We start from the raw sequence: 27,858 nt of genomic DNA, 5'->3' as shown, positions 1-27,858 counted from the left end.
CAAAAAAAGTACAAATTACAGTATAATGCTGTACTTTGTTTTACAGTACTCTTGAAACTACTGTATTTAGTTTTACAGCAATTTTACTGTGGTACAAAATACAGCAACTACTGGAAAATTTTTGAGCGTAAGCAGAGGAGGACAGTAGTGAAGTATTTGTACTTTAGTCAAGTGAAATTAAAAAGTATCTGTACTTTATCAGAGTGTTTTTCTTTGGAAAACTTTTTCTTCACTACATTCCAAAGCATAATGTTATACTTTTTACTGCACTAAATGTAATAAAAAAGTGTTTGTTTTTTACCTTTAAACTTAAAGTAAAACTTTTAATTACTTTTAATTGCGTAAAAGTAAGAAAGTACTAGATTTCTAATGTAATTAAGTATTACATTATATTTAATATGAAACACAGTGCAGTAAAAAGTACAATATTTTGCTTTGGAATGTTGTGAAGTAAAAGTTTTCTAAAGAAAAGCACTATGATAAAGGACAAACACTTTTTTTTATTTATTTACTTTTAAAGCAGAGTAAAAATATTTCACTACTGTCTGCCTCTGCCAGTAGGTTACTGTTAATTTGACGATTCACTTTTTACAGTGTGTCCTTTGAGCATGGATAATCATTAACTGTTGTTTTTTTACAAGCTCAAAGTTCACGGTCAGCTCTAACAGGTGGAGCACTTCTGATCAATCCGTGTCCACCTGCAGTTCATGGGTTTGACTTCCCTGCTCGCTTCTGCGAGTGTCACAGAGGTGTCTGGTGATCAGTGCTCTCTCTCATCTCACACTCACACTCAACTAATGGACTGCTTTGCCCCTCCCCTCAGTTTCTCCATCTCGGACTGGGAGGTAGTGAGAGGAGGAGAGGAGGCAACAGCCCACCGTTCCCCTGGGCCCTGCTACACAGCTCAATAGCTCAGCTCCTGGATGGGATCATAGCCTTGAGTGCTGGCCAAGGGAAGAGAAGCTTCTCCTCACGTCCAGAGTTCCTGCTGCAGGGTGGAGTTTCTCCCAGGATAACAAACACACTCGAACCCCACCATGGCTGACCGTAAGGTGGCCCCGGTTGTGGTTATGCTTCTCGTCCTGGTCGCACCAGCCCTGAGCGGATGCCCAAGCGCCTGCCGCTGCTCCTTCGCTATGCTTCAATGTCTGGAGCTGGATGGAATCACCAGCATCCCTGTGCTGGCGGCGCAAGAGAGCGAAAACGTCACTGAAATGTAAGTGGAGTTTGGTGTTTAGGTAGTTTACAGTGAGAAAAGTTGTGTGGGAGTTCAGCGCTTGATCTTGGAAGGAGAAGGAATGGGTGGCGAGTTCAATCAAAGTGACTGGCCTTCATGAATGTTCATGGAGAAATCTGGGCATTTGGATATGTAGTTGGTGCATGGTGTAGCTTAGTGGTTTTTCCTTGCAGACCACTCCAAATATCATCAGCATTTACTGCTTTTACATGCATTTCACTTAATTTGTGGAATACGAATGTGATGCACCGAAAGCAGAACTTTCTCAAAACAAGACAAACCTTAGGAACTAGTCAAGGACAGAAAGGCCTGGTGATGTGTTGCTCCTGAGCGTCTATGTGCAGCTTCTCTTTAAGTGCTTTTAAGAGTGTCAGGTACATAATCTATTCTCGGAAATGGTGAGAAAACATCTCCACGTTCATGTGTGTACAGTCAGACGGATGGATCCCAGAGGTGCAGGACTTGAGATCAGTTTAGTGCACTTCATTCAGAATAGTGTTTATATTACTATAGCACTCATGCTTGTAGTAGGAAACATAATCGCTACACCTCTTACAATCATCTAAGTTTCATGTGTTCTCTGTTGCACCTCCAGGTGTAAACAAGGGAATATTTAAATGAAAGGAAGCCTGATAACTGGTCAACTCTAAGTTAGTTTATTATATGCAATGAAAAGCTAGTATATTTAAAAACAGAATGCATTTTACACTAAGTGTTGTTACACTTAGTATTAGTGTTGTTTGAAATGTATATAATTTTGCGTGTAAACTATGTTTCACCTCAAAATTTCCAGTCAAAACAATATCATTCCCATAATGAAGGCATTTATTTTTTTTAAAGAAAGGCTGCATTTCATTTTCTTATTAATATGTCCATTGGAGTGTTAAATGGCATTTACTTAGTTAATGTTTATGGCATTATTTTAATGGCATTTAGATGTGTGTTACCTTGATGGTCTTTGTTTGGGACATAATGTGCACTGCCCAGATCGGTCACAGATGCTGTTTTTGATGAACTGTATCATCATGTGCATTATTTATTTTTATTTATGAGGAGTCCATGCTTTTTTGAGTTCAGGTTTTCCGAATCTGTCTCTCTTGGTTCTCTGGAAGAGATGAAATATTAAAAAAGGTGACAAGAAAATACACAAAGTAAGAGCCGGGGTTCAGATCCCAAGCCAATATATTGTGTTTTAATAAACCAAGCTTATATTCAAACTGAAGAGATCAACATGTAATTTCATCATACAGAGAAGAGCAGCTTTGACATTTTTTTTGAAAATAACTCCTGTTGTTTCCTATGGAGAAAAATTAAGCAATATCAAGCAACATACAATTCGCTGATTTTTGCCATAGTATTTTACAAACACTTTACCTACAATGATTATAATGCAACTTAATAACAGAATATTTTTTTCTTGGAAGTTGCATTGGTCATCAGGTGCTTAATTTAATAATTAGGATAACTGGATGAAAAACACAGATTCAGTCATCCCTGTATTTTCATGGTAAAGTTCTGCACAGTTGCCACTGTTTTTTTTCTCAGTACAGCTGCTCAAGTGTGATTCTCTGAAATCCGGTCGAGTCTTACATTTACTACAAGCATTCACTCAATAAATGAGAATGCTCTTTCGGCATGTGTTTACACAGAACACTTTGTGCCCGTAAAAAACGCAGCATTTGGCCATATTAGTGAGACGGGCACAGTACAGAGGAACAGCGCTTCTACCACGGAGGAAAACAAGAGGCCATTAACTTCATACCAGCAGCAGAAATACATCATTCATCATGCTGTAAATTCCATTCTGTGAATTGCTCGCGAATGCACCGCTGAAAACAATAGATGAAATATTGCCCACTCGACTCGATTCAATAAGCCAAAGCAGTTTGAGATGTCGTCCCACCTGCTCTGTAATTGCATTATGGCCCTCTGGGTCAATCAGACGCTAATAAATATCTGTTTGTGCTTCTCGAACACAACTGGACAGAATCACAGATCAAAGGATTCCAGTAAAGTCAGTAGAAATGTATTTAGTTATTTGAAAAGGTTATTATGTACAATTAAGAGAGCATATAAGGCAGCAACCTTTTATAACAATATATAAACAATTGATATAGGATTTACTTTGCTAGTAAATGATATATTTATTGCATTTATTAAATTTATTTACTTTTAAATAAAATACCATATTTTAGCATGCTACAGTAAAAGCAATAATTTAATCAGATGTGCAATTTAGATTCTGAAAAAATGACTTACAAAAAGTATTTCTGATATGAGTTTTGTAGTTTATTTGGCTTTTCCTATGTTAGGTGCTGCTGTCAGTTGATACTGACCTGCAGAATGAAATGTTCTAGATGATTAAAGACATGGTGCACAAAACCATGGCAACACCATGGATGGTTTTGGATCCTTTTTTACTTTGACTGAATTAGGGAACACGTCATGTTGTCATACAGTTCTATATAGTTTAATTTACTGAGCCATTGTGGAGAAACCATTTAAACATTTCTCTAAAATAATCTGAGTTCTCCTTTCTGGAAGTACAAGTGCTTTTCAACGAAATGCGTGAAACTGAAAAGTAATCGATCTCAAAATACTTCACTGATGGTGTTTATGCCTCATATTAGCGGCTGCAAGGGCACAGCTCTGGTTCGTTTAGCTCAAAGAAACCTGGAGTTTTATAGTGAAGGAAAACTAGTTTCTTTTGCTAAATGTGCTCAGGCGAACATTAGAGCATTTATTTATCCAAATGCATATACATAATGCAAAGTCAGGGAGTTGTCATTCTAATGAAACGTGGGTGGTTACAGTTTTTCAATATTTCAACAAAGCAAGATAATTCTAAATTCAACAAGAAATTCAGTTTGAAAACCATTTACATCCATAATGTAATAAACTAATGATTGGGAACTGATGAGATCATGAAAAGTGGGCACTACATACAAGAATGGAGTCTGATGGTTGGAGAGGAAAGTAAGACAGATTTGTGACATCATCTGAAAAGGAAAGATATTTCAGAGGTGAAGCAAGTTATTGCATTTTGATCATGCAAAGAGATTAAAGTGCACCAAAACTGCATCCGGAATTGATGGTGAATAGTTTCAGATTTGAATCAGTCTTCTTATTGCTAGAGGTGCCTGCTAAGTATACCATAGACACCACTTCTAGCAACCCAAACAATGTACTAACTACCAGTCAGATCACTGTATCATACAATTCTTTTTTATGTTCTTTCATTTTAACACTTTAGATACATAGAGAGTCAAATCAACCTGGAGAACATCACAGATGTAGACCTCGCCAACTACAGAGAACTGAAGAACCTGTAAGTAAAACACAGTCTACAAAAAGATATACGTAAAAGATTCCAAAAGATTTTCAAGTGAATTAAAACTTTGTGCATTCATATATGTGTTTCAGGACGGTCACATATTGTGGGTTGCTGTATATCTCCGAAAATGCCTTCCAGCATAATTTCAAGCTGCAGTATGTGTGAGTGTTCTTTACATATATGACTGGCCTTCCCACAATACACTTGGGTCTCAGGGCTTGTACCTGTCAATCACTTCAAACTCTCTTCCTTTTCTGATGAGTGAAGCTGCTTTATTGGTCTCAGGTGGTAAAAACCCAAGACACATTTAAAGTTAGTCATCAGCCAAATGAATACAGAGGAAAAGATTTCCACATTTCACTTCCAGAAATCATTTAAATGCATTCATTTTCCGGTAATTCAAAAGGAAATTTGCAGAGATTAGTTCATCATGTACAGTATTTCAAGGGTGTTAAAACAATCTGGAAAACTGTGTTTGGTGGGGTGGAGGATACTTTCAGCTTGGCTTATGAATAATAATTACACAACATTACATCCTGTAGTTCCTCTTGATTTGCTATTTGAAATGCAACAGTGTGACAAAGGCTTTTGATAAGGCTTATAGGAACATTTTGCCCCAAAATGGAAACAATGCTGTCATTATTTATCTACATTCCACATCTATCTATCTATCTATCTATCTATCTATCTATCTATCTATCTATCTATCTATCTATCTATCTATCTATCTATCTATCTATCTATCTATCTATCTGTCTGTCTGTCTGTCTGTCTGTCTGTCTGTCTGTCTGTCTGTCTGTCTGTCTATCTATCTATCTATCTATCTATCTATCTATCTATCTATCTATCTATCTATCTATCTATCTATCTATCTATCTATCTATCTATCTATCTATCTATCTACCTATCTATCTATCTAGCTATCTATCATCGCATCTGGATAGAAAATAATATCTTAGAAAACAAAACCCAGAAAGAAATATGTTAGTTTAGGAATGGTATGAGGGTACATAAATAACTAAAAAAAATTTTTTTTTGGTAAATTATTAATTTTAAATCTTCAAAAAGAACAATAATGGTTTCTAAGCCCTTGATTTCATGAAAACCATGCATATAACAAATCAAACTTCACAACATGTCATAAAACTTAATGCAGTTAAGTATCTTTTCTCTACAGAATTTCTAAAGACTTAAAACATTTGGATTATGGAATATGCTCTTATGTATGTATTCATGTTTGGATTTTTAAATCACCATAAAATGTTGCTGGATTAAAAAAAAAAGCATTAACTTGGTTATATTAATGGTTTCTATGATCTTGATCTCTTTTAAATCATGTATATAATAAATCAAACATCACATTAGGAAACATTATAGAACCTTCTCAGCATAATCATGTCATAATAGACTATAACATAAACAGATAAATAACTCATCACCTCAAAATCCAGCCTAAGAAAGATTTTTCATAGTTGCAAATAAAACAAAGATTATTGGAGTATGGTTTACTAGAAAATACATTTAAAAATATTGCACCCAATTCAAATTGTTACTTGATTCTTAATTCTTGTTTGTGAAATTTATTAGTAATTCGTGAGGGAAAATCATTTCTACACCATTATTTCCAGTGTAGAAGCATAGCTTCTAAAACCAAATCATCCTGTTTAAGGCTCAACGATGTGACATCTATTCTCTCCTGAAGGGAAGGTTTCTAATCACGGCATCAAAAAAAACGCTAACGATATTAGCCGAAGGGTTGTTGACCTTTATCTCCACTATCTTGTAATCGTTATCTCTCAGTGTGTGACATGCCCACTGTTGTTGATGTGGGGGAAAGCGGTCACACAGGAGGGGGAACGGGGGGGGGGGTTCTGGGGAAACATGAGAGCATATCCAGCAGTCACCTTTTACTCGCCCACTTTGGCGTATTATTGACAGCTGATGCATAATAAATACACTCCACTAAGGGTCCATTATCACACAATCAATATTTCACAGAGGGCTGTGCGGAGGACCAGATGTGTCTGTATCTCTGCGAGCATCGTGTGGCGGTGGGGATGTACAGTATGAAAAATCATAAGCATAAACGAGTCTCTCTTTTATTCGTCCGTGGCTTCGGTTCTTTAATCCACAGCCCCCACTCCCCTCGACGCCAGCTGCTATTCTCAGTCGCTCTCTCCCTATGGTAGAATCGAGCTGTAATAGATAGGCCCCGATGGCCGACCCATCTGACATGAACTTTTGGGAGTAGGGAAAACAAATATTTGAACCCTTGCTGGCCCCCATTAGCCCTGCCACAGAGAATCTATATGTGTGAATCCGTCACTGTCATCCAGCTTCAAGTGAAATCAACAAATATCTCTGAATTGGAAACCTTGAACTGAAAAGTTTTCTGTACGCAAAACGATGCAAAATATCCATCAAACTGTGTCTGTGGTCAACACACTTTCTCGCGCTTAGTTAAACCTGGTCTGTGAGGAAAAAAAAGTAAATTCACTCAACTAATTAAGCTTGATTCCAGTTGTCAGCCAATACAGACAGATGTGTGCCAGTGTTATTTAGAAATGTAGTGCTGCTATGAAATATTCTGCTGCATTGAATCTTGTCACTGCTGCTTGTTATTTCTCATATATGAGGGTTGAGATTTATACAAACTCTTAAGCGTTAATATTTTGCTCTTCGAAGCACAAAGCATCTTTTATAATTGTGCTAAAATATTCCCCCTTAAACTGAAGGATTTACTGGATCCATATCTAGAAACCAGAACAACGTCTTGTTATTCTTGCAGTAGTGTTATTTTAGTATTATTTTTACTATTGTTTTGAATTGGCTGCTGTTTTTGTTATTTCAGTTTTCATTTGTAGTTTAACTTTTAGTCACTTTTAGTGTGCTTTTGTGATTTTCTATTAATCTTCAGTTTATGTTTGTTTCAGTTTTACATCATTTAAACTTATTTTATTTTAGTAAGTTACCAAGTCCACATTTCAAAATTTCATTAACTTATTTTTAAAGGTTCTCAGTCTAAAATGCATATTCTATTTCAGCTTTATTTTAACAGGCAACCCTATTTTTAATGATTTAAAACACAGCAACCACATACCAACCACTCAGAACACCTTAAGTATTTTCTTTAAAGTAGTAATTTTCTTTGTATGTTTTACAGTTCAGTTCAGTTTTTCTAGTTCAAAATTGTTTCACTTGTTCACACAAAACATGTTACTTGCTGTTTCTGTGTAATTGCTCGTACAATTGAGTACAGATTGTTTCTATACCCATTTTTTTTCAGTGTAGCACCACATCAGCATATTTTACACATATATATTTTCAGAAAAAAATAAACATCTAGTTATGTGATACAATTCCTACAAACATGTTAAACTCTATATCTGAGCTGTCTACACATTTTATGTTTTAAAAGAGAAATAGTCTTATTTATTAAGAGTCTATCTACCTGTCTTACTGAATGCAGCATATGTCTCTTTGGCATGAGTAATTCACATCTTCTCTTCTTTTACAGAAATCTGGCGTCTAATTTACTGGTGCACATCAGTTGGAGGGTGTTCCAATCGGTCCCTCTGTTGAGTCTGTGAGTAACACACTGCACTCAGATTTACTGCTGGTAATTTGGGACTGAAAATGTGAACAATTTACCTCTGTCTGAAAATGATACATTTCTACCATACATATGATTTTTCTGAAAGCATGAATTAAGCATAAGAAATGTCACTTGCTGCTCTTTTGCACAGAATCTTAAGGGACAATCCACTCACCTGCTCATGTGACATTTACTGGCTTCAGCAGTGGCACAGAAAAAGACAAAGTGACACTGATTCTCAACAAACCTGCGTCCACAATGGCAACAGCTTTCAGCTGGATTCATTTGAAATGGATAACTGCAGTAAGTGCTCCTATCTGGAATCAAACCTATTTTTTAAGAAAAAGTGTGTCATTTTACTTACTTCTGTCCTAGTTTAATACGAAGAGACAATAAGCAAGCCATTCATCCATTGATTTCACCAAAACTTGGGACAGATAGATTTGTTTGATTGAACAATGGCAGAGTTTAGGAAACTCATTATTTATGGTTTTTGAAACCTATTGGATACTTAAGATTGGATATGGTAAGATTTTATGTTTTTAAAAGAAGTCTTTTGGCTGCATTTATTTGATCAAAAATGCAGTAAAAACTAAATATTATAGCAATTCCAAAGAACTGTTTTTTATTAGAATATATTTTAAAATGTAATTTATTCCTGTGATGCAATGCTGAATTTTCAGCATCATCACTCATGTTCAGTGTTACATGATCATTCAGAAATTATTCTAATATGCTAATTTGCTGCTCAAGAAATATATCTTAATATCATCAATGTTGAAAACAGTTGTGCCACATCATATTTTTTGTGGAAAATGCAATTTGTTTTTCAGGACTCCGATTAAATCTGTTTTTACTGTCACTTTTGAACAAAGTACTAATTTCCTATTGAACATTTGAATAGGAGTGTGTTCATAAGAATATTCCATGTACTCACAAACTTGCTTTTCCTGATCTTCTTCCCCATCATTTTCCAATGCCCTTATAACTAAATGTTTTGCGGTCTGCAGGTATTCCTGAAGTCACAATTCATCCATCGACACTGACCACTCAAGAAGGTGGAAATCTGACATTTACCTGTCTGGTGACTGGAGTACCAACACCGATGATCCACTGGAGAACAGAGCACCTTCAGTCCAACTGGACCCTGCAGGTACATGACACTGCTTTCACATCGTCAATGAAGCCATCTATGAAAAATCTGATTAACCATGCACTTGAAGGAAGATCAACATGCAATCATAACTCTAACCCTATGATTAATCACTGTTGTTGTTGTAGTCCTCATTTTTAAGTCACTTTGTACAATTAATACATGTAAAATTGGTTGAAAGCAATCTTGTTCTTACCCCAGTCCACTAAAATCTGGACTTCAAAGAGTTGTTTACTTTGTCAGTCAGTTCAATCTTGCCTACATCCATCCTTGTCCACAGCGAGGGATCTGGGGATCAAGCCTGGAGCTGATTCTGTACATGAGGAACGTGTCGTCTGAAGACAACCTGCATAACCTCACCTGTGAGGCAGAAAATCGCGCTGGAATGGGAGAAGCTGTAGTGCAGCTGGACATTGAATGTATGTGTGAAAACCTTTTGTTCTTTAATTTCCATCATTTTTTTAAACTTATAAGCTGTTATTTTTCAAGAGAGAACCAAATTGTTTTGCTTAAATGTCCACCAGTGTATTTTAAAATATGAAAATCTGAACTCGTTTCTGCGTGAGAAAAAAAAAACAAGATCAAGTTTAAAAAAAACAAGTTGCAATTGCAAGATTGTGAGATATAAAGCTGATAAAACATGCAACAACCTTTTCTTTTCTTTTCTTTTTTTTTCTCCAATACTCTGAGCTTCTATCGATTTCTTAACTTTGACTGTTTCTCTTAAAGGGTTAGTTCACCCCAAAATGAAAATTCTGTCATTAATTACTCACCCTCATGTCATTCAAAATCCATAAGACCTTTCTTCACATTCAGAACAAAAATTAAGATATTATTATTATCCATGTGACATAAGTGGTTCAACTTCAATTTTACGAAGCTAAAAGAATACTTTTTGTGTGCAAAAATTTATTCAACAATTCTTCCTCAAGTTACAGTCTTCCACCATTTTTGAGAGTACTCAAGAACGTAATTAATTATTGTTTACATTAGGGGGGAAAGTGTGAGCATCGACGTAATCAGCGTAATCAGCATTGTTTACACTGATAAAGTGTGTGTATGCGTTTGTGATTATCTCCAAAATGGTGGAAGACAGTAACTCGGGGGAGAAGAATTGTTGAATAAAATCTTCTTTGCGCACAAAAAGTATTCTCGTAGCTTTGCTACGTGTTCTTATTTTTCTCAAACCCTTTTTACAGTAGGTGTCCTTTTTTCCCAGTTTTAGTTTGACTTGAAATTTAGTTTATCCATTTCCTTTCATTTACAGTTTTTCATCCAGTATTTATATTGTATAGTATTGAATCTTTATTTCAATTTAGTTCAATTCAGTTGTAGTAATGGTTATTAACCCTGCTCTTGACAGCAAATAATAGCATTGCAAGATTTTTCCATTGAAAATCCTCCCATATGACCGCACTCCACACCACAGCAATTATCACTGTTTATCACCTCCTCTTCAGAAAGAAGAAAAACAGTGCTTGACTTCAGACAAATGTATAGCCATCAGGGGAGCGATAATGACTGTCAGGAAAATGGGATGATAACCGTCCTCAGATCTTGTTTGTTCTCTACTAATGGATTTCTCTCCCCCTTAGTCCGGAAATATAATTGGGAGATAGCAAGTGTGCTAGATGGCAGTCTATCAGAATCATGTGATGGGTGGACAATGGCTCGTCAACGGCCACTGCTTAATTAGCTCGTAAATTAGCAGGATGGTTATAGCAACGCACTCACAAAATCCAGTACTGCATGCAGGCATAATTCCAATCCAAAACCTCTTTTATTAAACCTAGATGCCAATCGATAATAGAACTCCCCAGCATTAGTTATGACCCTCAACATATTGTACTCACTGCTAACTGTAGCTCCAGATGATGAAATTCACCCAAGGCCATCTACCTCAACCACAACCTGATGGATTCAATTATTTAATTCCTTTTGATAACCACAATTAGTGGAGTTCGCCGATGGCTCTCGAACTCAACCGCTAACATGGGGTCAGTGTAACGAGGACGGTTTTTAAGCGTGAACTCTAGGCCACTACACAAATGACTGTGATTCTCCATGCAAAGCACTTTCCGCAGGAAGGGTCACGGGTTAAGAGCAGTGAAATGGTTATGAAGCAGAAAGCGGGCCGTGTGCATCAGCATGTTCTCCCAGCTAAAAGAACCATTTCCTGCATCCCGCCTTCGGCAGGCTCTCAATTGCCTCTTGTGGTTAGGTCCCCTAAACAGATTGAGATGTATTATTTATAGCAGGTCAACAGGTTTACTGTAAAGATGGAGCACATCTTTCATGGAAAAAATTATGACGGATGTGCCAGTCTTTTGAGCTATACTGAAGAACGGGTACTGGATATAGAATAGCATTATCTATAAAGGAACATTATGTGGACTTCTTTAATTGCAAGTGAATGTCAAATACAGAAATGATTTGAAGTAGCAACCGGTTTAAACTTTATGCAAATGAGCAAAAAAGCCATGACTGCCAATAGGAATGCAGACTGGATGACAGCAGTTGAATAAAAGCGAGAAAAAAATAAATAAATAAAATCACACAATGTTATAATGCACAGTATGAAAGACATTCTTTAAATAGGCTTTCCTGTAATAAAGTTAGATTTTACAATTCTTCAGTAAATGAATTATTTAAAATTCTTCACTATTATTACTAAAATTAATATAGTATAGATCTCAAAGTATATAGTTCAAACAGTATGTATTATAATTATAACTATTTTAAAAAAGTATTTGTTATTATAATTATTATGATCAATATTAATATAAACAGTGTATATTTTAAACTATATTTTTTGAACAGTATGTATTTAAAGCTGATAGTAAAGTAGAAAAATATTATTAAAAATATTCATTTGTATCAAAAACATATACTTTTTTTTAAATTGGCTTTCAAATACATTTTGATTGAGTTTGAAACAAATGCTTATGATAATAGAGAAGGAACCTCCTGGATTTTTACATTACTCCAAGAAATTATAAAAAGTAACCTACATCTCAAAATAGGTAAAAATATTTATTTAATATCAGCTGATATTGTGACTGTGATGTCTTACTGCACAAGTGTGTGAACTCATTCCCTGTATGTGTTTAGTTCCAGTGCGGATCTTGTTTCTGAAGGACCCAGAGCCACAACATCACTGGTGTTTCCCATTCGTTGTGGACAGCAATCCTCCCGCCACCATCAGATGGCTGTACAACAACCTGCCTCTCGTGGAAACACGATACACCTACACCGAACTGATCCGAGACACGGACGATGGCTCCATTCAACACGGCTGTCTGTTCCTCAACAAGCCCACGCACCTCAACAATGGCAACTACACACTCACCGTGGAGAATAAACTGGGTAGAGACCAGGCTACAGTCTACGGGAAGTTCATGGAAAACCCTTTTGACCCCTTTGACCCGGAGGGCATCATTCCTGGTGAGTGTACAGTTAGGGCTGTAGTACTCGAGTCCGGAGACCATTTTTTTATCGTCTCGGACGTGTCTCGGACTTGTTGCGTTTGCATTCGGACTTGGCCATTGGACTCGCCAAATTTTCTCGTTGGTCTCAACTGAGTCCAGCAAAAAATAAAAAAATATATCCTTCAAAACAAACCCATATTTGCATGTCGCGACTGAAAACGTGTGTAAAACGCTACACTCTAAAACAGTGGTCATCAACCTGTGGGTCGCGGTGGAATTGCAGGTGGGCCACCAATTACTATTAAAAGAAATAATAATTTTGTTAATATATGTAAAAATGTCTAAGTCATAACATAATAAAATCATTTCATATATATAATAAAATTAACGCGCTCTCGCTGCTGCTTCTGCACCGCTTACACATACTGTATATGCACTGTAGACGGAGTATGTGTGAACCTGTATAATGTATAACAAATCTATTTCAACACCTGAGGCACCGCTACAATTAATGAGCTATGAACATGGCAAAAAAGGAAAAAAGTCCCTAGACACGGGATTTATTTATTTATATATATTTTTTTGCCATAAGTCTAGAAATTTTGTTACACATTTACTATAGTGATTATTTTGACTTATGTCTGTTCTAGAGACGTTAACATTTTTTCATAAAGCGCTAATTGGTTTCCTTTAGGAAATATGTTTCAAATTCATCCTGAATGCATCTATGACTGTAAAGCATATCTGTGTGTGTCAAAATTGTTTTTAAAATCGAAATTGCAAAATTGATCAAAGAAATCGTGATAGTTTTTTTTGTCCATATCGCACAGCCCTAGTTCATTCAATAAATGAACTGTAATTCATGAACTGTCAATTAACTGTACAGTTAACAATCTAGCTTCTGTGTGCTGAGTTATTAACCCAACAATAGCGGGGTCAGTTAATTTTTTTTCGCAGTGGGCCGCGCAAACATATGTGTTTGATTGTGTGGGCCGCGAGTTGAAAAAGGTTGGGAACCACTGCTCAAAAAACTCTGGGGTTATTTTTTTTTTTTAACCCAAATGCTGGGTTGAGCCTTCTGGGTAATTTTTTTTGGGTTGTTTTTTCAGTGTTTGGGTAGTTTTTGTGTTACCCAGCTCCTGGGTCAAACGTAACAACCAAGCGGTTGAGTTATTTATCTCGGGGATTTGCTTCTATTCTGGAGAGAGCAGTTCTCAGCGCCATCGAATAGACTCATTCGTCGGTAAAATACAGGTTTGTATACATTTTATTTTATCTATAAAATCATTACTGTGCTGAATATCATTCAATTTTATGCAGAGCAACATACAGGCGCGCGATATGAATCACCTTTAATGAGTGTCGCGGTCTTTTCGAGTGATGGAAAAGCCTAATGCTTTGCATGAAATAAACGATTTTATTCATAAAGATACAGAATACAAATATTCCCTCAGAGCTGTTTAGCCTACTGTTTGTTTTTGGGCAGGTAATAAAGGCAATCGCAGTAAAGTTATGAGTGAAACACAGGAGGGTGGTCTCAGGCGTAAGCAGTGCCCCATTGAACACTTCTTAAAACGCTACTTCAAACACTTCTTCAGCTCGGGCACGAGAACCAACGCGACGCAGCGCAGTTAAGGTGGAAACAGAACAACAGAGACCGGTTAATAACACGTAAATTACTTCTGTTTAATGTTTAATTTTTAGTTTTATTGTTTGTTAAACGAGTTTAAATGTGGGCACTATGTATAGCCTATTAAAAACTATATAAACAATGCTGTAAACGATAATCAAAGGAAAATAAAGGAAGTTAACATGCAAACCAGTGGTTGTGTGGATTATTTTAGAAAAGTTTAGAGGATTTAAATTAATCTGTAAACATTATTTAATGTATGAAGTAAAAAATAAGCTAGTAATACAGTAAAAGTTATAAACTTTATCTGGGTTAAATAAACAACCTAATTTGCTGGGTAAAATGAACCCAATATGGGTTCTGTCCCATGTTTACCATTTACAATAATGAAATAGTAATCAATGTTGTAGCTACAGTATAGTGGTTGCAAGACTACTGATTTCTACTAGTCGATTTAAAATATTAAAAAAACACCTCGAGTTACTCGACTACTCGTGGTTCATGTGATTGTAAATGAAATTATTATTTTTTAAATCAATAAATGTTTATTAATTTACAGCCTTATGCAACAATTACATTTGTACATTTTAAAAAACTTTATAATTATGACATTAAATATTTATATTTTCATGTAACAGACAGTAATTGTATCTGTAACAATCACAACATTTTCCGTATCTGCATTCGGACACAACGTCGTATAGTTATACTTGATAAGTCCGGTATGACTTTTTATCTTTTTTTTCGTAGTTATCACTGATCATGTTAATCAATGTCATGTTAAACTAAAATAATTATTAATTTCTAAAATAATATTTATCATGCAAACAGAGAGACAAACATTTAGTGATCATTTGAACACGACTGAAACAATTCAATGCGCACATTTTCATTACGCAGTATGCTACTCTTTAATCGAGTCTATAATGTTTAGTGAACTCCACTAAACAAATGTGTATGTGCCGCACAAACCATCAAAAGATAAAGATGGAAACATGTAGGACAAGTAGAAAATGTATCCATATCTAAGTTGATTATTAGCCTGCTCTCTCGAGATAGAACTGGTTTGGTTTTTGAGAGACTGAGACGCGCAGCGCGGCTGTTTGATTGGAGAGCGCGCTGTGCTTAATCCATTCATTCATATCATATCGTAGCCTAAACTTTAAATCATTGGCTCTTAAATATATCCAAATAATATAATGCGCATGATGTATTATTATATAATAATTATTATTAAAATCTTGCCAAGCTCTGATTTTTGAGGGATGCACGGAGAGGCAACAGCAATGTGGTGTTTGATTTGCGCTCTTTTCATTCATAAAGTTTACATTCATTCACTTCACACTCGTGACTTTAGAGCTCTGTATAATATTGCGCTGATCTCTTGACTCAACTGTTATCTAGCAAACACCAGACTGTGTCAGCTTCAGCCGAGTACTCAGGCAGAATTATTCCTTGTCCATTATTCGTTTTTGAAGCCATTATCCGTGGCATTCCGAATAAGGTATTCGGCTTCAGGCACATTTTTTATTATAATGTCTATGTTACATGCAACATAAATAAGGTCATAAAAAGTAACAGCTCCACGCAGAGGCATCATGCCCATTCAAAGTGAACCCTCAGATTTCTGAGCCAATTTAAAAAAAAACTTTTTTCCGATTAATATTTTTTTTATATATTGGATACTAATCACACCGTTGTGATTAGATTGTCAGTGCACAGCATCAGCTGCTAAATTCAAATCTGCGTTCGCTGGCTGGCGCAGAGCTAGAGACAGATGCGTTCATACAACGCTTCATGATAACCAATCAGAAATGATTCTGTTGCGCTTACGAATGCAATGACCAATCAGAGATGTTCAGAAGAGTCATCACTGAAACGCTGTGTTTTGTTCACTTGCTCGCTGAATTATTTAGCGAATTCTCTCATCAGAAACAACAAAAAATGCAGATGTGCATATGAATGTAAGTTAGATAATCGTTTCATAATGTTAAGCGCTTCAGTGATTTTAATGGGTTTTTTTTTGAGAGATAATAATAAGTAACTTACAATATTGTTATTAAAATTAACACTAAATGCTAATTCAGTCGTATTAAAAATATTTTATGGCATGATATGGCACTAAAGTAAAAAGTCGGGTTTTTATGTGTAGTTAATAGATTACACTACTTTGCCCATCACCATATATTGATCAAATATTAATTTATAAAGGTGCAAAACAAGTTTACTTACACATATTTGAGAATCGAGACATTTCCTGATATATTAAGCATGTATGGAATTGTTTTGAATAAAAAGGTAAAATAAATAAATAAAACATAAACCTATATCAGTTATACAGTGCTATCGTAGCTGCTGTGTCGCATGACAACCATGACTTACCCCCCAAAAATAATTTGACCCTACAGCTCCAAACTCCAACCCTAATTAAACACACTTGAAACTAATCAAGCTCTTACTAGACACAATAGAAACTTCCAGATAGTTGGTTAAGGCAGGTTGGAGCAAAACTCTGCAGGGCAAAGGCCCTTCAGGATCTAGTTTGGAGAACCCTGTCCTATTGAGTTATTCTGAGTTATTACTTTGCACAGGTTTTTTGATCATCACAAATAATAATGTAAAATTATTTTCTTAGAATAGGAGATATACTGTCTTTCGCATCACATACATTATCAGTAGTTATGTATGTTAAGTATCTCTCATTTGGACTCGGTCTTGACTTGGACTCGAAACCTTTGGACTTGGACTCGACTTGGACTTGAACCTCTTTGGACTCGGTCTCGGCTAGTCCTGGACTTGACTTGGACTCGACAAAGCTGGACTTGACTACAGCTCTATGTACAGTACATCATCACAAAAACATCAGCTGTGTGTTGTACAGAGTAATTTATTGTTATAATCTCTCTCCACATGCCAGTCCTCACCGATGAGCCAAGTAAGTTACTCTAAATCAAATTCTTATAGATCATACTCTATTAAAGTACTCATTTATCTCATTCACTGCACATGCTTTCTCAGTATATTGCAGTCTCGTTTTCCAGTACAAATATCTTAACATTCCTTAATCAAGTCAAGATATGTTTACTTCAGAAGCAAAATTACTAATATTAAGTCGTTTAATGTAAACTTTATACCCAGTGGAGTCAGAAATTATTATTATTATTATTATATTTTTAATGTTTTTCAGAAAACAAGACACAATATCTTAAGTTATTTTGTTTCTCAAGTAAATGCATCTTGATTTTAACAATGTTTAGATCTTTTTACTGGAAAACGAGACAAAACATTTAGCAACAAAGTCATCTCATGTTCATAAAGTAATATTTCATTAAATGCTTTAACATTAGCAGCTCCCACTAACCAATCAACGGAGACGGAGAAACTTGAGAGCAGGGTGTTTGGGGTGAGAGACAAGACACATTTGATACACAACTTTGTGTTATTTTTATATTTATCTCTCTAATTTTGTCCATTTACACATTCATAGGTGTCAGTAGCAGTGGGTCTCGCTGTGTTTGCGTGCACATTTCTGCTCATTATGGTTGTGGTCATCAATAAATGTGGACAGCACTCCAAGTTTGGCATCCACCGTAAGTTCTACTTCCAAAAATAGGGAAAAAATTCAATATGAAGTCAAAATATTGCCCATATTTACTTTTCTTAATGCACAATAGTGGTTTTATTGTGCATGCTATTCAAAAAAAATCTTAACCTTGCTCTGTCCGGTTCTGAAACAACTTTCCTTCTCAGATGATACAAATCCCTTTTACTTTTCAACCTCACTATACTAACCATCCATTTTGGCATTTAACATCCACTTTTCACAATCAAATTAATTCTCAATGGATACAATCAAGCCCTATCTTGTTCAGCTTGGAAGTACATCAGAAGATGAATGCAAAATGAGTTGTGATTAAGATTTCATGTTGATTTTTTGTTATGTTGCTTTCAAGGAAAGTCAATTTCAATCAACAGCCATATTTGCAACATATCCAAGCATCTATTTTGTTGCATGCAAGACCAACTTGAAATGTTTGCAAAAATACAATTTCAAATCAGCAACAAAATCTGACATGAACAACATAGCATTAAAATCAACCATATTTACTTTCATAATGCATCCTCCATTGCTCAACTTTCCATTTAGCTGATGCTACATATCCAAATAGCTTTCCACCAGCTATCATATTTGGCATGTTTTTTTCTTATTAAATATCGTTTACCTCAAAAATACATCAGATTACAGAAGCAAAATGAGTTATGATTAATATTGTATTACTTTTTTTAACGTAGAACTGGTTGATACAGAAGTCACAGTTGTGTGAAGATACTCATATGACTGATTCGCTTAATTTCATGTAAAAAGTTTGACAATTTAAAATTTTACTTAGACGCCTTAATTTTTCTTCAAAATCCAAATCAATTTGCAGTTAACCAGAAGACTAAATCAGTTCACTTAAGTTAAGACTCAAATGAAGATGTTTTGTTCTTGAAGAAGTCTTTTATGGGACAGAGAACTATCGCAAGCAAATGTGTCACAGAAACAAACCAGGTGCGACACAAGCAACAACAGAAGCTGGAGAACCGAAAGCTGGAGACAGCACAATCATAGTCCATGCCAAAATGACTTTCTCCATTATTATTTCGGAATCTCAATGAGTTCCACAGGAGGCATTGTGTTGCTTTTAAGTAAGGCACAAAAAGCAGTGAAATATAGTCTCTTCTAAGCTGTAACTTTGTACAGTGTCAGCCTAACAGCTCGGCAAAGTGCTGCCAGGTCTTAATTACAGCATGCAAAGTAAATAGCATCGGGAGCCCCAGCCGCGAGCGAGCCATTAAAGAAGAGTGATGGAGCCAGGCTTTTCAGGTCCACTCGCTCCGCTCACAAAGTGCCTAAGTGGACCTGATTGCCTCCCTCCCCTCTCGCCCTCTATTCCCTGCATTCCTCTTCTCTGCCCAGTCTGGGGTCTCTGCGGTTATATCTTGAGTGGGTTTTGTGATTTGAAGGAGACGCTTTTGTGTCTAACCCTGCTTCCTTAAAACGTGGTGATTTGCTTCAGAGCAAGCAAACATTCTGCTAGGTATCTGTTTTGTAGATGCTGTTTTATATATGCACCTTGTTGTCAATGTTAAACAACATCTTGTCAGTGGGTTTTGCCAAGGCAAGCATCAGTAGTACTACTTCTCGCACTTATGGTTAGCGATCTGAACAAACTCCTAGTCTGAAGTATTAAATTACACTATGTAATCATTTGCGCCACATGATACCTCAAATTGTGCTGCTTTCTGAGGAAAGTTGTGCTACTACTTTTTTAAACCAAGGGATTGCTGTCAAACTATACACAGGAAGTTGTGTAGAGCACTTCAGATGACTCAGTGATTGCAAATAAGTTGATTAACTTAATATGGGCTCAGGATATAGATATGAAGAAAGGAAGAAAAAATATGCCAAACCGGAGCTGCTTGGGAGCCACTTCCTGTCTGTGTATCTACAGGTTCATCTGTTCTAGGCACTGAGGATGATTTGGCTGTATCTCTTCGCTTCATGAACTTCGGTGCAAGTCCTCTGTCTTCAGATGATGGCACGCTGGATTCTGGCTTGTCCAGTTTTGTAGAGAACCCGCAATACTTCTGTGGCATCATCAAAGATAAAGACATGTGTGAGTGTCTCACAATGACAAGTTTTCAGCATGCTGATCCAATTCGTACCAGATCAAAGGGATTATTTATTTGTATTTTGCAGGTGTTCAGCACATTAAAAGAAAAGACATTGTTTTGAAGTGGGAACTGGGTGAAGGAGCTTTTGGCAAGGTTTACCTGGCAGAATGTGCCAACCTCTGTCCTGATACTGACAAGATGCTGGTCGCTATCAAGGTATGATCATGCTTTATGTTATCAGGGCTTAACATTCTTGCAATGTCTTTTTATGTGCCAGAAAACATATTCTTGTTTTTATCAGCTAGATATTTTACAGAAAATATGGTATATACAGTAACTCTACATGCAAAACCACACATCTGTTTGAGACTGATGGCATATGATAAAAAAACATTACTGATTTTCAACAAATTCTAATCCCACTAAGACTATCACAAGTCAATTTCACAACTAACATTACTAAAACTGAAATATACATTAAAGCAAAAGAGATATAAAAAACTACTAAAAAGAACAAATGCACATAACAAAATTACTAAAATTTCAACAAATTAAAATGATAACTGAAAATAATACTATAATAGTATATGAATGATAGATTTATATAAGGCATAATTTAAGCCATTAAACCAGAGCTGAGTGCCATTAAGAACTAAACTGATAAATTCAAATTGAAATGAATTAAAAATTTAAGTAGCAAACAGAATGAAGAATTGCAGTTTGAATTTGAATGGCAGGAAGTATAGCATCAAAATGCCATTTTCAACAAAAAAGGAACATTTATTTCCCAAAATCCATTACCTTGTTGAATTTCTTGAAAAGTGTCTAAATACTTGGTCATATGCTCACTATATTAATATCTGATTGTCTGTGTAGACCTTGAAAGTGGCCAACGAGTCCACCCGGCAGGACTTCCAGCGCGAGGCTGAGCTGCTCACGGTGCTGCAGCATGAACACATAGTGCGCTTCTACGGCGTGTGTACAGACGGAGAACCTCTGGCCATGGTGTTTGAGTACATGCGACACGGAGACCTCAACCGCTTTCTAAGGTCAGTCTAATAACCACCAGCCACTCACAGCGAATTAACTACTATACCAGCAATGTGGTGCAGCGGTTGGAAACTGAAGAGCATCCTTGGAGCTTCAATCTATACATGCCATTCCTTAACAACCTCGGAAACACCAAAACAAATTTGCACATTTTTTTTTTATTTGGTCATAGCAAAGAACAGACCTTCAAGTGTTACTAGTTTATAATATGCATTTAGTTTTGGCCTTAATCAAGTTTTTTGTATACATTTTTTTTATTGGCATCTATGATTCTATGCGAAACGTTAACATCCACACTCTTGAAAATACAGCTTTCATAAGGGGGGTTTTGTGCAGCAATGCCTTTGAAGAACCATTTTGAGTTCACCAAAGAATGTTTCAGTGAGCAGTTACTAAAATAAATGAAATTTATTTCAAAAATTTATTTTATTTTAACATTTTTAATGATCTAAAGAATCTTGTTCCATTATAAAGAATATTTTGTGCAATGGAAAGGTTCCACGGATGTTAAAAGTTCTTAATGGAACCATAGATGCCAATAAAGAACCGTTACTTTTTAAGTGTAGAAACTTTCCATTGCACAAAAGGTTCTTTATAATGGAACAAGATTCTTTAGATCATTAAAAATGTTAAAATAAAATAAATTTTTGAAATAAATTTCATTTATTTTAGTAACTGCTCACTGAAACATTCTTTGGTGAAGGGTTTTTTAGATCATTAAAATGTTCTTAAAACCAAACCGTTAACTGAAATGTTCTTTGGGTAACCCAAAATAGTTCCTTTATGGCATCACTGTGAAAAAAACAAACACTTCTGGAACCTTTATTTAAGAGTGTACATGAAAAGTTTAATCTAATTCATGGGTTTTCATTTACCATATTTCCATCTACAACCACATTCACATCTGAAACTCTAAGCCCTAACAAAGTAGAGGAGCGCTCCAGCCCACATGCAGATCCAGCTTTTTTCAGTCTTCTGCTCAGTCTTAATTAAAATGTAAAGTTCACTGAAGTATGAGGTGGCTGATGGGGGACTGACTGACCATATGTCCAGCACAGCTGAGTCTCGGTGCGTAAAGATCCAGTCTGTTTGCCAGGTGGTTGCTGGGGCCAGATTGCGAGTGGGGACATGTGAATGTTTGAGGGGGAGATGAAATCGCATTTTCACGTGTGTGGATGTGGCTCCAGTCTCAGTTGCAGCTGCCCCATCCTGCCACCTGCCTGCTAAACTAATAGGGATCACATACTAAACCTCAGAAGGCAAGCGAGTGGCAGAGATTTCACAGGCATATATTAGGATGAATGGAGAGAGTGGTTTGCACATTGAGGCCTGACACGCAAGGCAATGGTGACCAATGGTGCTTGTGCTGTCATTAAGCAGATGCTTTCATATCCAAAGTTACTTACAGTACTGATTTCAATCTGGGAGGTGTTTGCAAGTATAACAGTATAATTCATTTAGCTTACCATTACCAACGCAGATACTGCTGGTATCTAAAAAGGCTGTGTTCAGAATGGAATGCTTTTTTAAAAAAGTAGCATGCCGTATATAAAGATAAAAAGTAGCATGCTGCATTGTTGTCACATTGGTAGTGAGTGGCATCCAGTTGTCATCTCTGCTTTCAGCTTTGTGTAAAGTGGTCTTAATTTTAAGCAGTTTGACCAAATAATGTGCCAAGATCAAGGCTGGTGTCACTTCCAGTTCAGTTGTTCCAGTGGAAATGAATCCTAAAACCTGCAAATAAGTAAGCATTCTTTCCAGTTCCATTGTCCTGAAGTCAATAGTTTTTTTTATTGGCTTTTTGGTTACATAAGGTCTGTGGTTAACACAAATTTAGTATATTTTCATGTTTTATTCTATGCCATAAAATATATCAGTAATACCCCATTAATGATTTTTTTACTTGATTTTACAAAAGGTGGTTGCTAATAAATGACTAAATGGGACTTACAGAAGTTTTCTGGGACATTAAATGTCACCATGGCAAATCTACTCATTACTTTTACATTCTTCTTGCTCTTGCCAATTTTTCTAACTTTAACTTTCTAACTGGTTGTAGATTTTTAGTACAGATTGAAAGTGTTGTCAAAGCTTTGCAGTGTTTACAATTGATGTTGTGCAACTGTGGTGTAGGAATAACCTACTTCAAGTGATAGAAATTTAAAGTTGTATTCATTTGTGAAGGTCGTCTTGATAAACAAAACATGTAAGAATCAGAAACTTTGTTGGTCATAGAGTTTACTTTCTGCCAAAATCTAAAAGCCAATGGAAAAAACCTACTGTGATTTTTACTGAGGGAATCAAGGTTATGCTAACTTTTGTGTTGGCCGGCAAAAAATCTCTTCAGCACTTGAAGATGAAGTAGCCTGCACTGCATTGTGGGATACAGCATTCCAAATACACTCATAATGGTTCTTTACTGGCATCAATGGTTCCATGATGATCATTTAACATTCATGGAAACATTACATTGCACAAAAAGGTTCTTTATAGTGGAAAATGGCTCTTTAGATTATTAATATGTATTCAAACTAAGAGAAAAGTGTTCTTTTAAGAACTGTTAGTTCACCCAAAGATGAAAATTCTGTCATTAAATAATCCGAGAGCTTTCAGACCCTGCATAGACAGCAACACAACTACCATGTTCAAGGCCCAGCTAGTAAAGACATAATTGAAATAGTCCATGTGACATTAGTCCTTATCTTTCTGGGCCTTGAACATGGTAGATGCATCGCTGTCTATGCAGGGTCAGAAAGCTCTCGGATTTCATCACAAATATTTTAATTTGTGTTCTGAAGATGAACGAAGCTCTTACAGGTTTTGAACCACATGAGGGGGAGTAATTAATTACAGAATTGTCCATTTTAGACGAACTTTCCCTCTAAAGATTATTCAGTTTTATTCCAAAATTGTTCATCTATGGAATCATTGCCAAAACCTCTTTCTGAACCCTTTTTAAAGTATAACATGCTTTGAATGTATACTAAATATTCTGAACACAGCCAAAAACTTTTTTTTTTTAGGTTAATGTTTATATAATGTGTGTATTTTTTGAACAGGGCTCACGGTCCAGATGCTCGTATCCTGGATGAGATGAAGGTTCCTCTGATGGGTCAGTTGACTCTTCCTCAGATGCTCCACATCGCAGCTCAGATCGCCTCGGGCATGGTGTACCTCGCTTCCCTTCATTTCGTCCACAGAGACCTGGCCACCAGGAACTGTCTGGTCGGAGAGGGGCTGGTGGTGAAGATCGGGGATTTTGGGATGTCGAGAGACATTTACAGCACTGATTACTACAGGGTAAAACACATTAGGCTTAGGATTGTCACATATGTTCATATTGAGATCTCTGACTTATCTGATCACAATTAGGACCCCCATGAAAATTAGATGCCACATCTCAAGGAGCTATCCTTTCAATAAATGCTAATTTTAGACACTTCAGATAACTTTAGAAACGGGAGACTTCTCCACTTCTTGCTAAGGTCTGGGAGAAACATTTGAAACATTTAAAGATTTCTCATTTTTTATTCTTCCTTTCCCTTGTAAGTTTATAGATGTACCCCCAGCAGAGATGTTTGGTTGTAATCGGTTTCCGTTCACATCCTCAGGTCGGTGGGAGGACGATGCTGCCCATTCGCTGGATGCCGCCAGAAAGCATCATGTACAGGAAGTTCACCACGGAAAGTGATATCTGGAGCTTTGGAGTGGTTCTTTGGGAAATCTTCACCTACGGCAAACAACCCTGGTATCAGCTATCCAACAGTGAGGTAAATACCACATTTAATATTCAAAAGTATGTGTGGTTGCAATCATACCTATTTATATTCTCATTCACTGTCGGTTTTGAAAACAATACAACCACAAAACAGCTTTTAAAGGAACAGTACATTTAAAAAATGATAGTTATTGTCATTTACTCACTCTCAAGTCATTCCTGTATATGGACGTGAAAAAAAAATGGAGTTGATTGATCCCATTAATGAATTTTGTAGTATTTTTTTCAGCAATGATGCATTAAATTGATCAGTAAAGTGACAGTAAAAATATTACAATTTAAAAAAAATATATTTTTTAAATATATTCACATAGAAAAAATATAGATCAAGTGAATACAGCCTTTCAACAACATTGAAAAAAATCCCCAAACTTCTGAATGAAACAAAAACAAAACTCTGATAATAGTATCCTTGTCTAAATGTTTGTCAAATTAACAGTCGGTAATTAGTAACAGATATAATCCATTACACGGTAAAAGAAGTTCACTTTGATTTGGACATGATTTAGGATTATTTTTGACCAATTCATAGGATTTGTCATTTGTTCAGGAAGGAGACCACGATGTTCCACTATGAGACATTTATGATGTTTTTGTGCTATTTTGTCCCTTGTAACTTCGACATTTTCCAAAAACTGAAGAAATACAGGTTTAGAACAACAAGAAAGCGAGTAAACAGATTTTCATTTGACAGTAAACGATTGCTGTAATGTTTACCTCCAATGACAGAAGTGATTTAGACTGTCTGATGGCATCAGCGCTGGTCAGTGAGTTAACACAAACAGACAGAGCTATTCCCAACCTTCATCGTGCATGATATGAACATCCAATTTGGACTGGATCAGACCGTGCTCTTAAGCACTTATGACCGAGAAGATCGATAGATTTTTTCGGTTCCAGAGTGATCCAGACCTCTCAGATTAGGCACCAAAAAGTGGACTCTGGTGTGACCACAACTGCACTATTACACTGGAGAGGCCTCTCTTCTTTCATCAGAGAGGTAGATCACTTTCCCGCCAACTCGATTTTAATCCGATTAAACCTCATCTTCGCTTTGGGCCGACGTTGTTTAACCTTGTTAACCTAATCCTTCTCGAGCCATGATGGACACAGCTAATTATCTAGAGCATAAATTGTATGTGACGAAGACGGATCGTTCGTGACTTTCCATCTGCGAGGAGAGAGGGTACCAGACTTTCAGAGGGGTCAATGTGAATTTTTGTTAATTTATTGCAGTGATTGAAAGCCCATTTCAGAATGATGTTGTGTGGTGCTGACAGTCTCTTCACCTCATTTGATTAAGAGGCAATGCTATAAGGGCTTGAACTCAGTGCTTTTTAAATAGCCACCAGGAATAGCCTTGGAGAGAAGAGGGTGCTTCTTTACAGTCAACTGCGGCCTGTAGAAAATAGAGTAAAATAAATCAAATTTCCTTTTTAAATATTAAGTACATTTAATGTACTATGAAAATGCACTATGAAGTTTAAAACTTCCTCCATACCAAATAAAAGAGCATTTATTGAAACAAAGTTACAGAAACTGCTCATTCTGAATGTCTTCAACTCTCTAAGGTCAGACAGATGAATACTGTACAGTACATTATGTTTATATGAGATAAAGCTGCAGTTTAATTCAAAAGATCATACAGATGGTTACAAAAATAATAATAATAATTACCAATAAACAATGTTTAGCTTACTTTTGGGTACAAATTTGTCACCAAAATATGGTTAAGTAAGTACACACACACACATATCGATTATTTAAATGGAGTCACATTATGGCATTATAACATTAATGGGATACAGATTTCTATATAAAATAATATTTTGAAGTAGCAGATTAAAGTAGCACTTCTACTACTTCCATATATTTCCACTTGTCTGCCTGTAAATATGAAATATTTACCCTCTGTCCAGGCCATTGAGTGCATCACACAGGGGCGGGAGCTTGAACGGCCACGTACCTGCCCCAAAGAAGTGCATCTCCTCATGCAGGGCTGCTGGCAGAGAGAACCGCAGCAGAGGCTCGTCATTAAAGACATCTACAACCGGCTCGTGGCCCTCGTCAAGAACCCGCCTGTCTATCTGGACATCCTGGAGTAACAGCACCCTGATCGGACCTGTGTGGAAAAGACATACTTCTGGACGCAGGCCGTTTGAGGAGGAAAATCAGTGGTGGGTTTGAGAAGGACACAATCCACAAACTGTCTCAGATGCGCAGTATGAACGTTTTCGGAGTTTGTTGTGTACGTTTTAATCCACTGGAGGTACATTGTGTTTAAATAAAAAAAAAAAAAAAAAAGAAATAAAAAAAATAAGAGAAACGGACTGAGTAAATGGACAGTGGATACTTTGAATATGCATTAGTGGAAATTGCTCATGGATTGTCATGACTCACCCTGAACAGACATTTGATTTTTTTATATGAGTATACTTATGTCCAGGTCTTGTAATTAAAGGCCATTAAAGGTGAAGTGTGTAATTTTTCTCAATCCAGTCTAATTTGCAGACATTGTAGGATGATTTTCTCAAATAATGTAAAAACTGTGGCTCTGTTTGTTTGAGCTACCTGCCCAGCCTGACATAGCAACAGTCTCAACCAATGGCGTGAGTTTGGGGGCGGAACTTTCTGTTTGTCTGACGAATGGGGAGAGTGGAAACCTGGGCTCGAATTACAGAATCATCTTGATTCATCATCCTTTTCTATCTGTTTACAGGGTCTCTGCTAAAATTATAGCATTTAAGGAACATTTACAGACTACCTTCCAATCACACAAATACTCATGAATAATAATTATTATTATTATTATTTTTACAATGCATGCAAACTTTAATGCCATGAATTTATGAATTCAAAACATTCTTCTTCTGGTAAAGTAACTTGTTTTTATCACCTAGGAATTCAAATCTTAAGGCAAGAATTATGATGGGAAGTTTCTGTAATACAGCTTATTTTAGCATTTGGTTCTCCAATGTCATATTTATTACATACT

At 36.2% G+C, this 27,858-nt stretch overlaps 1 protein-coding gene across 1 annotated transcript; it reads left to right on the top strand.

Moving 5' to 3' along the window:
• Positions 1-669: 669 nt before the first annotated feature.
• Positions 670-27,640, top strand: ntrk1 (neurotrophic tyrosine kinase, receptor, type 1). The gene is made up of 17 exons (XM_059568464.1): positions 670-1,216; positions 4,491-4,565; positions 4,661-4,732; positions 8,089-8,157; positions 8,318-8,469; positions 9,177-9,319; positions 9,600-9,738; positions 12,431-12,763; positions 17,295-17,312; positions 17,725-17,780; positions 17,865-17,967; positions 19,873-20,037; positions 20,121-20,251; positions 20,912-21,084; positions 24,145-24,385; positions 24,697-24,855; positions 26,783-27,640. Exons 1-17 carry the CDS (start codon positions 1,038-1,040, stop codon positions 26,966-26,968), a joined length of 2,394 nt encoding a protein of 797 aa, XP_059424447.1. The 5' UTR covers positions 670-1,037; the 3' UTR covers positions 26,969-27,640.
• The last annotated feature ends 218 nt before the right edge of the window (positions 27,641-27,858 follow it).

Source organism: Carassius carassius, chromosome 15 (genome assembly GCF_963082965.1).
Source record: "Carassius carassius chromosome 15, fCarCar2.1, whole genome shotgun sequence".
Classification (NCBI taxonomy): Eukaryota; Metazoa; Chordata; class Actinopteri; order Cypriniformes; family Cyprinidae; genus Carassius; species Carassius carassius.
The sequence above is the reverse complement of the archived record's forward strand: the minus strand, read 5'-3'. Positions and strand labels throughout refer to the sequence as shown.